The 13,391-nt window shown below is 34.1% G+C and overlaps 1 protein-coding gene and 1 pseudogene across 1 annotated transcript; one reads left to right on the top strand and one right to left on the bottom strand.

Annotated features, from left to right (window-relative positions):
* Positions 1–2,675: 2,675 nt before the first annotated feature.
* LOC139851978 (probable linoleate 9S-lipoxygenase 5) lies at positions 2,676–7,563 on the top strand. Its single transcript, XM_071841183.1, has 9 exons — positions 2,676–2,886; positions 3,675–3,964; positions 4,063–4,300; positions 4,852–5,181; positions 5,293–5,378; positions 5,526–5,633; positions 5,709–6,013; positions 6,097–6,360; positions 6,810–7,563. Exons 1-9 carry the CDS (start codon positions 2,676–2,678, stop codon positions 7,561–7,563), a joined length of 2,586 nt encoding a protein of 861 aa, XP_071697284.1.
* A 72-nt stretch (positions 7,564–7,635) lies between these two features.
* The window catches only part of LOC139853593 (isoleucine--tRNA ligase, cytoplasmic-like), a 33,903-nt pseudogene continuing 28,147 nt past the window's right edge, over positions 7,636–13,391 (bottom strand).

The following is a 13,391-nucleotide window of genomic DNA, read 5'->3' on the forward strand; positions in this document are numbered from 1 at the left end:
TGCTTGTATTGAAAATTCGAAATGCACGATTCATTACTTTCATCAAAGCCGATCGCCGTTTTTGTTTTTGAGTTAAAGCAATTTTTTGTTGGGCGACCAACATTTGAGAACGAACTTCTTCGGGCGACCAACACTTTGACGCTTCCGATATTCTTCACGCACCGCTTCAATGACATCTGCGTCATTATGTCTACTTTGCCAAAAAAAAATTAATTGGTCGTAAATACCAATAAAAACTTTGATATCTCTTGACATTTTCGCCCATTTCCCGGTGATTTGATCATTGTTCCTATGTCGATCGGCGACTTGATTATAGTTGTTCACAACCGTATTCCAAAACGAATCGACCGATTGTGAAGTTCCAATTTTCGAATTTTTCGTGGCATCGAGCCAACGTTCGGCCAAAATTTCTTCTTCTTCCTGAGTCCAGTGCATAAGTTGACGTTTCGGCTTTTCGCTTCCTTCAACTAATTTACTTTTTCCCTTTCTTTTAGCTTTTTGTTTTTTGGTCTTGGGTTGTGTTTCGGGGACGCTTTCAAGCGTCGGTTGTGTTAAATGTTGTTGTATGTATGGAAGTTGTTGTTGTTGTTGTGATTGGGAAAAGAATTGTTGTTGGTTAATAGAAAATTGTTGAGGTGAATAATATGTATTCATGTTTTGAAATTGTAATTGTTGTTGAAATGGTAGTGGTGGTGGTTGAACAAATTGTAATTGTTGTTGAAATGGTGATAGTTGTTGGGATGGAACAAAATTTTGTTGTTGAGAAAAACTAGTTTGGCTTGGAGACGAATTGCTAGCTTGGTTCGAAGATGATTGATTTGGTGACGGGATTGGATTGTTTAACATATGGTTGAAGAAATCGTTATTTGGTTAGACATTTTTTTTTTTTAATTGAAAGATTGAGAGTGTATTGTGTTTGAATAAAGATTGAGATTGAGAGTGTAGTGATTGAGTTTGTGTACGTAGTATGTGTATGTATATAGAGTGAAATAAAGTAAAGGAAGAAAAAAAAACTGCATTCTAGCCGTTGGGAAAAAAAAAGTGCATTTTAGCCGTTGGGAATATAAAAAAAAAAAAAAAAAACTGAATTTTAGCCGTTGGAAAAAAACAAAATATTGTAGGGCCCACATGTCAGCCCGTTAGAGCCGTTGCAGGCTTGGCTAACGGACGCTTTCACGGCTTGCTGGTGGTGGTGGTTAATCGTTAACGGGAAGTGGCAGTGGTGGTTAATATGCCATAGCAAGTGGCCTAACCATACATAAACATTACATACATTATCGCTCCGACTAGATTTTGACAAAACTTTTTGACCAAATGATATATGGCTACCAATATTTGATAATGTGGCATTTAAGTATAAGGAAACGAATCCCTTTTGAGCAAAATTAAAAATCAATATTAGTTCGAGTGTTAAAAATCAGGGTTTGGTTTAATGATAATTGATTGATTCTTAAATCGTGTAATCACTTTCTCAATTAAGCATTTCGACCCCATAACCTCGGGTATCACAAAATCTTAATTGGGATAAGACAAGAACAAGATTTGATTCCAGACAAAAAGGTCAATATCCAAGTTATATGAGAGAATGTGTATATTTCAATATGTTCTTATGAAAGCAAATTCCAATTCCCATATATATAAGACATGAAAAGGTGCAGTGAAATGACACAATCTTTCATTGAAAAGATGCAACATTTCAATGTAGAGGTGTAATTTTTCGTTCACACTTTTTTGGAAATTAACTGTAATATAATTTAACCATGTTAATGATGCAATTTCCATAACGTTATCGAGTTATCCTAAACGACCGTGCACTTCACACTCTTCAAACTCGCCATTAAATATAATTCGATAACCATTTGCTCGATAACCATTTGCTTTTCAGTAAACTCCGAGTAACTAAAATGATTGTTCAAAACACTAAAATTATCAACATCAAGTAATTATAACATTACATTTTACGTTACATATTTATCTATTATCCTTTTCCAATATTCTTCTTCTAAAGGTAAGGCCTATGTTATGAAGATTGAACATGAATCTTTAGTAGAAATTTTAAGTCTATCTCGAACACCATGTTATCTCCTCGACACTGTCTCTAATACACTTAATAAATAAACTATCACATATTCTCAGTTAAATAAATAAAGTTTTCTCTATTAATGCTATCAAGTATCAAGTAAGGTTAAATATTTTTTATTGATACATACTCTTTAAAATGTGGTGACCGTGATGTAATCATTAGACTGTCATTTCTTTACAAGTTGATGTCTAAAATACACAGGATCATGCATGCAGGCGGCTCACGTATGTAGTAGTTGGATTATGATGCATAATCAGCTTTTTGACTATATATATTTTTATTAATTTCAAGTTGTGACATATAATAAATCTTATATCATGACCCATTGTGATATCAGACAGAAGATAAGTACTGACTACGATCATAATTAAGGATATGATTATTCTATCTTCGCGGCTCGTTTCCAAGAGACCGTTGAAGAAAGCTTGAATTAGACTATATAAATATCAACTTAGTCTCCCTATCTTTATTCACTTTAAAACTTAAACTTTGATACACAAAAATGACTAGCCATTGTTTGTTCATTTCCGAGAAGAAATTAAATAATTATGAAGCTAAGAAAACAAGATCGAAGGGTACGTGCACGAATAACATGTTTCGTAAGGTTGGAAATTGTTTGTTGGGAGAGAATTATAATGAGATGAAGAAATATAAAGTTAAAGGGAAAGTGGTGTTAATGAAGAAAAACTTGCTGGATTTTAATGACTTGGGTGGCTCGGTTCTGGATCGAGCTCACGAGTTGTTTGGGCGACATATATCGATTCAATTCGTTAGTGCGACTCATGCCGATCCCCAATCCTCAGGTAATTATAAATATAACATACTTGTATTAGCTAGCTTTTGGTGCATGATCAAATTTTAATAAATACCTTTAATTAGTACGTTATTCGATGGATTATATGTTATGCTACTCGGTATGTCTAATGAAAAGATTGATAAAAAAAAAAAAAAACTAATCATATCCTATACTACACTACAACGTTAAAATGTTAGGAGTCTCTAGTATTGGAATTCTACTTTTCCGCTTGTATAACATCCGATCCGATTAATATTCATGTAATCTAATCCGTTTATAACGGACATCGATAATCTAAATAGATGAATATTTGATATGGATATGGATGTTTGTTGGGTCGGATATGAATGGCAAACTTTTTAGGTTATAGACTTATAGGTTCGAGTCCCGTTCTAAACAAAAAATTGGGGGGGGGGGGGGGGGGGGTGTGGGTGTGGGGGTGGGGGTGGGGGTGTGTGTTTCCCGAAAGAAAAAAAAAACATGTTATGTTCAAACTTCACTAACAACATATCTTGAGATAGACAAGAAAAAATGTCAAAATCAGTCACGAGATAACCCGGTTAAACTGCGTACATCTAAGTAAAATACTCTCAATTTTTGGGTAGTCTGAACACGCAAAACCTTATCCATTTACTTTACTTGTTTAACGTACAAGCCATATGTGAAACTAAAACTACATAGGCCAGGAACGGACTATTATAGGGGCATCAGTATCAAGGAATCTCATTAACTTAACTATTATTTGATCAGCAAAGTAATTAAATGCTAATTATGTTCATGGCCTTTCTGGTGTAGAGAAAAAGTTGAGAGGAAAACTTGGAGAACCAGCAATATTGGAAGACTGGATTAGCACCATTACTCCTTTAACCGTGGCAGAATCAACATATGAAGTCACCTTTGATTGGGATGAAGATTTTGGAATACCAGGAGCCTTTTTGGTTCAAAATCTGCACCACGCTGAATTTTACCTCATCAGACTCACTCTTGAAAATATTCCAGGTTATGGCCAACTTCATTTTGTTTGCAACTCATGGGTTTACCCTACCAAAAACTACACTAAAGATCGCATATTCTTCGCTAATAAGGTAAAACTTAATTGATATGTATAATCATCATGACACAGATTATGTTAATTTTATCAAAGATGATTTTTTTTAATGAGTCATGTAACAAAATGTTGTAGGCCTATCTTCCTAGCGAAACACCTAAATTGCTACGTCCGTATAGAGAGGAAGAGATGGCAATCTTGAGAGGAAATGGGACCGGAAAGCTCGAGGAATGGGACAGAGTTTACGACTATGACGTGTATAATGACTTAGGAGATCCAGATGATGAGGAGAAAGTGCGTCCGGTTATTGGAGGGTCGTCTGAGTACCCTTATCCTCGTAGGGGTAGAACAGGCAGACCACCAACTAAATCAGGTTAGTTTCGGTTATTTGCCCACATTTTTTGAGTGACAAATATATTATTGCATTGGATCAAAAAGATCAATTCAATGTAGTTTGGACCTAGAGGCCCATCTACTTGTTATCGAGTTGGGTTTAAATAAATAGTTTGGAATTTTTTTATAAAATACTCTTAAAATTGCTCGATATTTATTTATGATTTATAGTTTTTTGAAGGTAAATGACCACTGAGTACCTTTCAAGTATAATTAGTTTTGAAAAAATAATAATTTTGGATGCCTTTGAGTGTTGATCCCAGATTCACCACTGTCTGGGCTCTGATTTCCTCACAAGAGGTTACACGTTCAAACTGTCCGGGCTCTGATTTCCTCACCACTAAGTACCTTGTTAGGGCCGCGTACATTTGTCTAAAAATTACTTCTCCTCCTCCCCAGCTAACCTGAATAGGCAAAACATTATTTGTTTACAGTTTAACCTAAAAATTATATTGTATAGTTTGATTTATGTTCATGTAAGATGAAGAGTATGATGATAATGTAAAAGCTTTTATTTTCTGATTTTGGCAGATCCTAAAACAGAAAGCAGGCTATCTCTTATTAAGAGTTTAAGTTTGTACGTTCCAAGAGACGAGCGGTTCGGTCACTTGAAAAAATCCGACTTTCTAGCTTATGGACTCGAAGCCATTCTTAAAATCCTTCTCCCTGAAGTTGAGGTTCTAGCTGATGACACATTAGATGAATTTGATTCATTTGAAGATATCTTAAAGCTTTACCATGGAGGAATAAAGCTTCCTCAAGGCCATTTACTTAATAAAATCTCATTACAAGTGTTTAAAGAGCTCGTTCGTTCAGATGGCGAAGGACTTTTCAAATACTCGACGCCACAAGTCATTGAAGGTATCATCACAAGTCATACATCGTGTACACAAAGTAAATGTAAATTGTGATGTTTGGGTTTAATTAAGTTTTAGTTACTAATCCAACTTTTCTTCTTATATGGAAATATAGCCGATTTATCTGCTTGGAGCACAGATGAAGAATTTGCAAGAGAAATGGTGGCTGGAGTTAACCCTGTATCGATAAAACTTCTGACAGTAAGCTTCACATCTTTATAATTTGTATTTAAAAAAATAGCATGTACCAATTAGTTGTTTTGAACCCTACCTGATTCGAAGTGACCCGCTCGTTTTGCACCCTTAAAACAAACACTTATGTCAAAATGTGTTGCTTACATATTTCAGAATTTTCCTCCAACAAGTAATCTGGATGCTGAGGTATATGGTAACCAAAACAGTTCAATAAGATCACATCACATAAAAGAACATCTAGATGGTTTAGAAGTACATGAGGTAACTTTATAAGCTCAAATTCTTATTCTAAAAAAAAATTAACTTTAGTTGAAATCATTGAAATTTGTCATACAGGTACTAAAAGCAAATAGGTTATTTATATTGGATCATCATGACTCATTAATGCCATACGTGAAGCGAATAAACGCAACTTCTAGCAAGATTTACGCCACACGAACTTTACTCCTGTTACTAAAAGATGGAACCTTAAAACCTGTTGCGATTGAGTTAAGTTTGCCACATCCTGAAGATGATAAGCTCGGTGCCATTAGCAAAGTGTGTACGCCAGGACAACATGGTCTCGAAGCAGGAATTTGGAAACTGGCTAAAGCTTATGTAGCAGTTAACGATTCAGGGGTTCATCAACTCATTAGCCATTGGTATGTTTTTATAAACAGTTGATTACGCTTCGTTGTATAGTTCTAATTTGTTTGTTGAGATATATACGATTCATATTTTATAGGTTGAATACACACGCGGTAATTGAACCATTTGTGATAGCAACAAATAGGCAACTAAGTGTTCTTCATCCGATCAACAAGCTTTTGCACCCTCATTTTCGCGATACAATGAATATAAATGCAGCTGCTAGAAATGTATTGATCAATAGTAAAGGTATTCTTGAAAGAACGTTCTTTACCGGGAAATATTCGATTGAAATGTCTTCCAAGATCTACAAGAATTGGGTGTTTCCCAACCATGCTTTACCTAAGGACCTTGTATCTAGGTAAACAATTCAATCTTTTTGTCCTATATAGTAGACTTTTTGCGTCGTTCATACATCAAATTGCATGCCGCGTCCCTGTCATCTTTATTAGCTCCGGTGATCCTTTGATTTTACAAATGTTACCTTGGTGGTCCTCCGTCTATTTTTCGTTAATATGTCTGTTAGTTCAATCACGTGATGTCGTTTAAGATGAATTAAACATTATTTAACGACATCGTGTGTTAATCATGTGATGACACTTAACGGAAATTTTTAACGAAAAGTAGACGGAAAGACCACCAAGGCAACATCTACAAAATCAAGGGATCACTGGAGCTAAAAAATGACTGGGACACGGCATACAATTTGATGTATAAACTAGGGACCACCGACGCAAAAGTCTATAAATATATAAATGTTCTTGCTCTTACTAGTATGATAAATGACCAACATACGAATTTGATTCTTAGGGGAATGGCAATTGAGGATTCAAATTCTACTCATGGACTTCGTTTAACGATTGAAGATTACCCATACGCTGTAGATGGACTTGAAATTTGGTTTGCTATCAAAACATGGGTTCAAGATTATTGTACATTCTATTACAAAAACAACGATATGGTGCAAAATGATATAGAACTTCAATCATGGTGGAAGGAAGTACGAGAAGTGGGCCATGGTGACTTGAAACACGGACCATGGTGGCCTAAACTGAATACCATTCAAGATGTGGTTAACAATGTTACGATAATCATTTGGATATCGTCTGCTCTTCATGCAGCCGTAAACTATGGCCAATATCCATATGCTGGTTATCCACCCAATCGTCCAACTTTAAGTCGTAGACTTATGCCCGAACCAAACTCTCCCGAGTATCAAGAACTTATTGAAGATCCGACCAAAGTTTTATTGAAAACGGTTAGTCCTCAACTGCAGTCGCTTCTTAGTGTTACTTTGATAGAGATACTTTCAAGGCATACGTCCGATGAGGTCTACCTCGGCCAAAGAGAGTGCCCGGAGTGGACCATGGATTCGGAACCTTTGAAGGCGTTCGAAAAGTTTGGAAATAAGTTAAAAGAAATCGAGGAAAATATTATGAGAAGGAATAAAGACGAGAGTTTGAAGAATAGGTGTGGACCTATTAATGTACCATACACACTACTTTATCCTAGTAGTGAAGAAGGAATTACTGGGAGGGGTGTACCTAATAGTGTGTCAATATAAAATTAGTTAGTCTAGTTTCTTTTAAGTACTTTGCTTTATTTTCCTTTGTACAAAATTGAAATTTGTGTAAATTCAATTATGTAAAAAAGGAAAGAGCAAAAGTTTGCCTGAAAATAATTCAAGGATTGCATTTCTCGCTAAATGTTAATGCAGGTCTTGACAAAGTTATTTTGAAGTGGAAATTTGAAATGTTCTTGTAAGTCTCCTCAGCAATGATTACCTGTAAAGTGCAAATGCAGGATTAAGTACCATGAAGATATAAAGGTCTAACACATAGTAAAATGTAGGATCTGAAGAATAAAAAAATATTAGACAAAGGAACGTATTTATTAAACATTTAGCAGGCGTATTTGAGACTCGAGGGATCTTACAGCATGTGTTGGAATCATGCTAAAGTCAAGTAATGAAGATCTTAATGTCTCTTTGATGTATGTTTCCTGCAAAAAAGGTAACTTTTATTGAAGGTAACAAAATGGATCCTAGGTTTTGACAATGATCTAAAACAGGTAAGATTAGGACCTACCTGGGATTTTAATATTCCGGCAGAAACTGATGTATCTTCATCCAATGAATCAAAGTTAACCTCCACTGAATCGGAGGGTTCAAGTGCAGACTTTTTCCTTAGTTTTTTGGATTCGGTTAACAACCTATATAAGTAGTTCAAGATGTGAATATCAACCAAACGGCTTGAATACCATTTACATATTAAAGAAATATAGCTGCATTCCAAAACAATGTCAATAAAAAGGTAAAATAATTTAAGAATAGAATAAAAAGTGTTGTAACTTTAACAAAAGATATGAAATGGTAAGTAATACCTCCCGAGCAAAACCAGCTTCGACTAAAGACTCATCGGGTTGCAAATCCATTATAACCAAAACATCACCTAAACAATGTCCAGTTTCCCTACCGTCACTAGACGCCACCAACTGCTCATCCGTTTCATTATCCGGGCGCTTAAATTCAAGTTTAATCTACAATGACAACATTTATGTCGACGTCAACAGTTTCTATAACAGCTTCCATTTTTAAAATTTTTAAAGTATTAAATATAAGAACTGACATTGATGTCAGTGAGCTTCAAGCAGTGGCCATTAATAGTAATTTCCCCAGCTTTTTCAAAAGATAAAATATCGCCTTGTGACATAGCCTTCACCGAGTCAGCAACTACTTTCATTGATTTACCCAGTCTTTTACCCAACACACTGGTACATCAAACCCCAACAATGAAAAATAAGGTAATTCATGAATTATTCAATAATTCTATATAACTATTTAAATAGAAAAAGTGAAAGAAAAATCTTAAAAGTACCTGAAAATAGGTTCAGCACTTAAAGAAGCATACTTCAAAAGATCATTGCATGGAACAACAGATTTAACATTGAGCTCCTCTAATAAATACTTTAAAGTAAAAGTAAATTCATCCAAATACTTTAAAAAAAAAATAGAAGACAGCAACATATTTTTTGGAAAACTATTTTAACATAACATCAACATACTGCTATTCTACCCATAATCAAATCATTAAATGAAGGAAAAAGTATATCACTAATACCTCTTTCAGTTTACCAGCAATATCATCAAGAAACTCGGCATCTAGGTCAACAATAATCATCTTTTTCAGTGGAGGTTTAAGAGGTCTGTTATGTCGCTCGCGAATTTTAAGTGCATGCTTAATAATTGTCATCATTCCATTTACACTTTTATCGATATGATTTTCCAACTTAAACAATGTCATTAATCATCAATCATTTTACTATAAAGGAAGAATAAAGAATGAATGTGTTGAAATTACATATATACCTTTCCTTCTACTTTAGGGGCATTAGGGAAACTACAAAAGTGAACGCTTTCTTCCAATCCATTAGATACTTTTCTCAAATACTTATAAAGAACCTCGGCGAAGAACGGTGTGAATGGAGCCATTACTTTGCATAAAGTTAAAAGCACCTACGACCCATTATACAAAAATAACTTAATGCAAAGTAACAATGAGTATTATATATACCTGGAAATGGAAATTGAGACCCATGCTCTCAAATTTTGGTCAATTGGGTCAAATTTTCTGGTCAACTAGGTCTTGAGAAAAATTAGGCCCGACAATGTAAACAAAAACTTAAAAAAAGTTCCAATGGGTTTCCCTTCAACTTATTGGGTCCTATAAAAAATATAAAGAAAGATGTCTAATAGGTATCAAATCCTAAAGCTCAATAAATATAGATAGGTCTAATAGGTCTGTGAATGTGTCAAATGGGTCGACCATAACACCGTCAACATTTATGAAAGCATTCATGGTTATATCATTTACTATGTGTATATTAATATGTTCCTATATATAAAATAAAAATAAGAAATAAACAATAATAACTAAAATAATATAATAAATGTAAAAAATCAATGTAAAAGTATATGACCCGTTTTACCCATTTGACACATGACATGTTTTGACCCCATTAGCCAACCTGACCCATATGGACCTGTTTAACCCATGACCCATTTAACCCAAACACGTTTGACTCGTTACCCAAACTGACCAACCTGACCCGTTCGCCAGGTATAATATTATACATACAAAAGCGTATGTATATATAATTCGAAGAAGCATACATGATAGAGATTTGAAAGCGCAGTTCTGCAATCGTCTTCTCCAGTGCGACCTTTCAATCGTTTCCGGTTGAATCGTACGTATATATTCGTTAAACTATCAATGAATTTCAAGAGACGAGGAACCACCTGCAGATGTACTTAAATATTAGCCTTGTATGTGAATTATCAATGAATCGTACGTATATATTCGTTAAATTATCAATGAAATGTAGTAGCATAAAGCTCTTGTATGTGAGTATTATTTGTGTAGAAACGTTAAGGAAATATCCGACTTACTCTATTGAGTTCGTAAGCATCCATATCCTTTCGAACCGACCGAACCAGACTCTGAGTGGCTAAGTTGATCCACTGATCAAGCACATTAGGTGAGTTAACAAGAGTGGGGGGATCAAGAGGAACAAATGTTGCAACTTGCAAGACCCTCAAGCTCGAGTCTTTTTGCACTTTGAACAAGAAATCTATAGGCATTGTACCATGGAAATAATACAACTTTGACCTGCATTGTTGACCAGGTATTCAATAACCAATTACCAAATAATAATTAGAGAAAAGTAAAATTTCACAAGAAATATCATGTAAATGGTCCAATGAGTATTTATAATCAATTGTAAGACAGTTAAGATTACTCACAACATCATAGATTCCATCCTTTTTAAACCGTAAATCTTCTGCGCACACAACTGGGGATTTTATAAGGTACAATTTTAATGCATCCTGTTAAATATCCAGTCAAACAGTCGGACTAAACAACTTTAGAGAAGGAAGATGATGCAATTCTATTTCATATTTTCTGCCATAAAATAATGATGATTGTATGTTTCAGCTTTAAAAAAAAAAACATGGTGCACTTACAGCACCATAATTGTCGATAACTTCCATTGGAGAAGGATAGTTTTTCAATCTTTTAGCCATCTTTTTACCATCCTCTGCCAACACAAGGCCATTGCATATGAGATTCTTGAATGCTGGTTTATCAAATAATGCCGTAGACAGGACCATGAGAGTGTAAAACCTGCATAATTTATAGATACTTATATGCCTTTTGGAAAGAACTATAAAAGAAAAAAGGCATAAAATAGAATCCTTTAACACCTAAAATGGGAAAATTGCACTATTTTGTTCAACTTTATTGAAAAACTAGTTAATTGTCCGCGTTTTAAATATTATAACAACAAACACATCATTACAATATTATAACCTTACGATATACTAACTGGATATATAAATTTGGCATCTAATCGAAATGTACTTCAAGACTTAGTCGCTCTGCTCATTTCACCCATTTCTTTTTTATATATCCTAATTAATTTTCCCATTTAACCCAAAGATAAAACATAACACATAATATATATACATGTTCACTAGTAAATGGATCATAATTACCACCTATACTGATCAGTAAGTAGGACAATGACAAAGCATAAAAAATAACCAAAAATAAATAAATAAAAACATTAACTTGCAGGTGTATTACCATCCACGAGTTTGATCTAACCCCTCGGCTACAAAATCTCCAGGAAAATTCCGTTCAAAGAATTCTTTATTTTCAAACGGCTAATGGATATATGCATAAGGCATGGACCCATTCTCAAACCAGCAATCAAATACCTGAAATCACACAACAAATTTCTCATCATTAAAAAACAAAAACATAGATTTTGTCATCAATAATAACTAATCGAAAATATGAAACAAATATAATTTTCTTACATCCTCTACACGATGAAGCACACCGAATTCTGGACCACGCGGGCTGGGAATTGTGATGTGATCAATTTTGTCGGTCACCTGTGAGAACGAAATTAGTCGGTGAGTATTCAAAAACTCCAAACAAATAACAAAAAAAAATATCACTATTGCATAACCAACCTTCGTTCCAGAAAGCCTTTCAAGTTCTTCAACGGAACGAATAACTACGATATCTACACCATCGTTACTAATCCATATTGGAAGAGGAGTGCCCCAAAACCGATTTCGACTAATAGCCCAGTCTCTTGCATTTTCCAACCAATTCTGAAAGCGATGTTCCTGTATTTCCATAAATAAAAAAATGGACGGAAAATTTAGTTCTATTTAATTTAATAGATAGATTAAATTAAACATTATACTAAAACGTATAATTGGTTGTGTATCAATAGTATTATTACTAAGGACCTATAACGCAAATCAACAGAATCGTTATATAAATATCAAACCTTCACAGACGGTGGAACCCATGTCGTTTCCTTAATGTTCTCTAGCAATCTGTGTTTCAACTTTTCTACTGCAACAAACCTTGAACAAGACACAAAAGAAAATAAGTTCTAGATCATTAAACTCTTAAAACTATAAAATAAGTAGGACGGATTTCCAAAAAAAAAAAAAAAAAAAAAAAATTGAAAATATAAATAATATAAAATAAGCAGGAGGTGTACCAGCTGGGAACTGCTCTGTAGATGAGAGGTTTATCGGATCTCCATCAATAGGGATATGAATGTGTTAACGTTTCGTTTTTCACTAGCCTGTTTTTCTCCTGTATCAGAAATTTAAACGATAATTAATATTTTATGACAATTATTATTGATTGTGATATTTGTAATCCGTAGTTGTACGTATTTTTATGTTTACATTCGGTCATATAATAACAATCAACATTATAATTGTGACTATTGAACTTTTATGTGTGTGTTAATGTTTTATAACAATAGTTAAACTGTTTACACAGTCGACCGAATGTGTCTGGTAACAATATATATATGGGTTAATGCCTCCTTTGTGAGTCATTCCCTCAACCCTAAGCCATATACTTTCGTTCTAGTCGTTCTCTACACCTAATACCCTTTGTATTCATTATTTATTCACTATTAGATCTAACCAAGTTTTTGTTAAATTTTTGTTAGCAAAAACTTAACTTCGTGGTATAATTAAGTGACTTTTTCTTGAGAACAAACCTTCACATCAGTTGAATAACGTAAATGTAAATTAACATGCTTGCCACACAATTTTATTTTTTATACAAACACAATAATCGTCTTCACCAAATGCTGGATCACAGTGCACAATTCCAGTTCCACTATCAGAAGTTACAAAATCATCTGCAACAACTCTGAATGTTGTTTCTGTGTGATCCTTGAAGTAATCAAATAATGGCACATATCTGCAATTCAATATTTCATATAATTTAAGAAAATTCACCAATAAACAAGATTTCAAAATCCGCCAATAAATAGAAGCAGCATAAA

The sequence above is a fragment of the Rutidosis leptorrhynchoides genome, chromosome 6 (genome assembly GCF_046630445.1).
Source record: "Rutidosis leptorrhynchoides isolate AG116_Rl617_1_P2 chromosome 6, CSIRO_AGI_Rlap_v1, whole genome shotgun sequence".
Lineage (NCBI taxonomy): Eukaryota > Viridiplantae > Streptophyta > Magnoliopsida > Asterales > Asteraceae > Rutidosis > Rutidosis leptorrhynchoides.

What these genes read in the sequence shown, in the direction of transcription:
- LOC139851978 (XM_071841183.1), top strand. Translation starts at nt 2,676, where the DNA reads ATGTTTCGTAAGGTTGGAAATTGTTTGTTGGGAGAGAATTATAATGAG. An exon ending in CATCAACTCATTAGCCATTG is followed by an intron (nt 6,014 to 6,096) that starts GTATGTTTTTAT and finishes CATATTTTATAG; the next exon opens with GTTGAATACACACGCGGTAA. An exon ending in CCTAAGGACCTTGTATCTAG is followed by an intron (nt 6,361 to 6,809) that starts GTAAACAATTCA and finishes TTTGATTCTTAG; the next exon opens with GGGAATGGCAATTGAGGATT.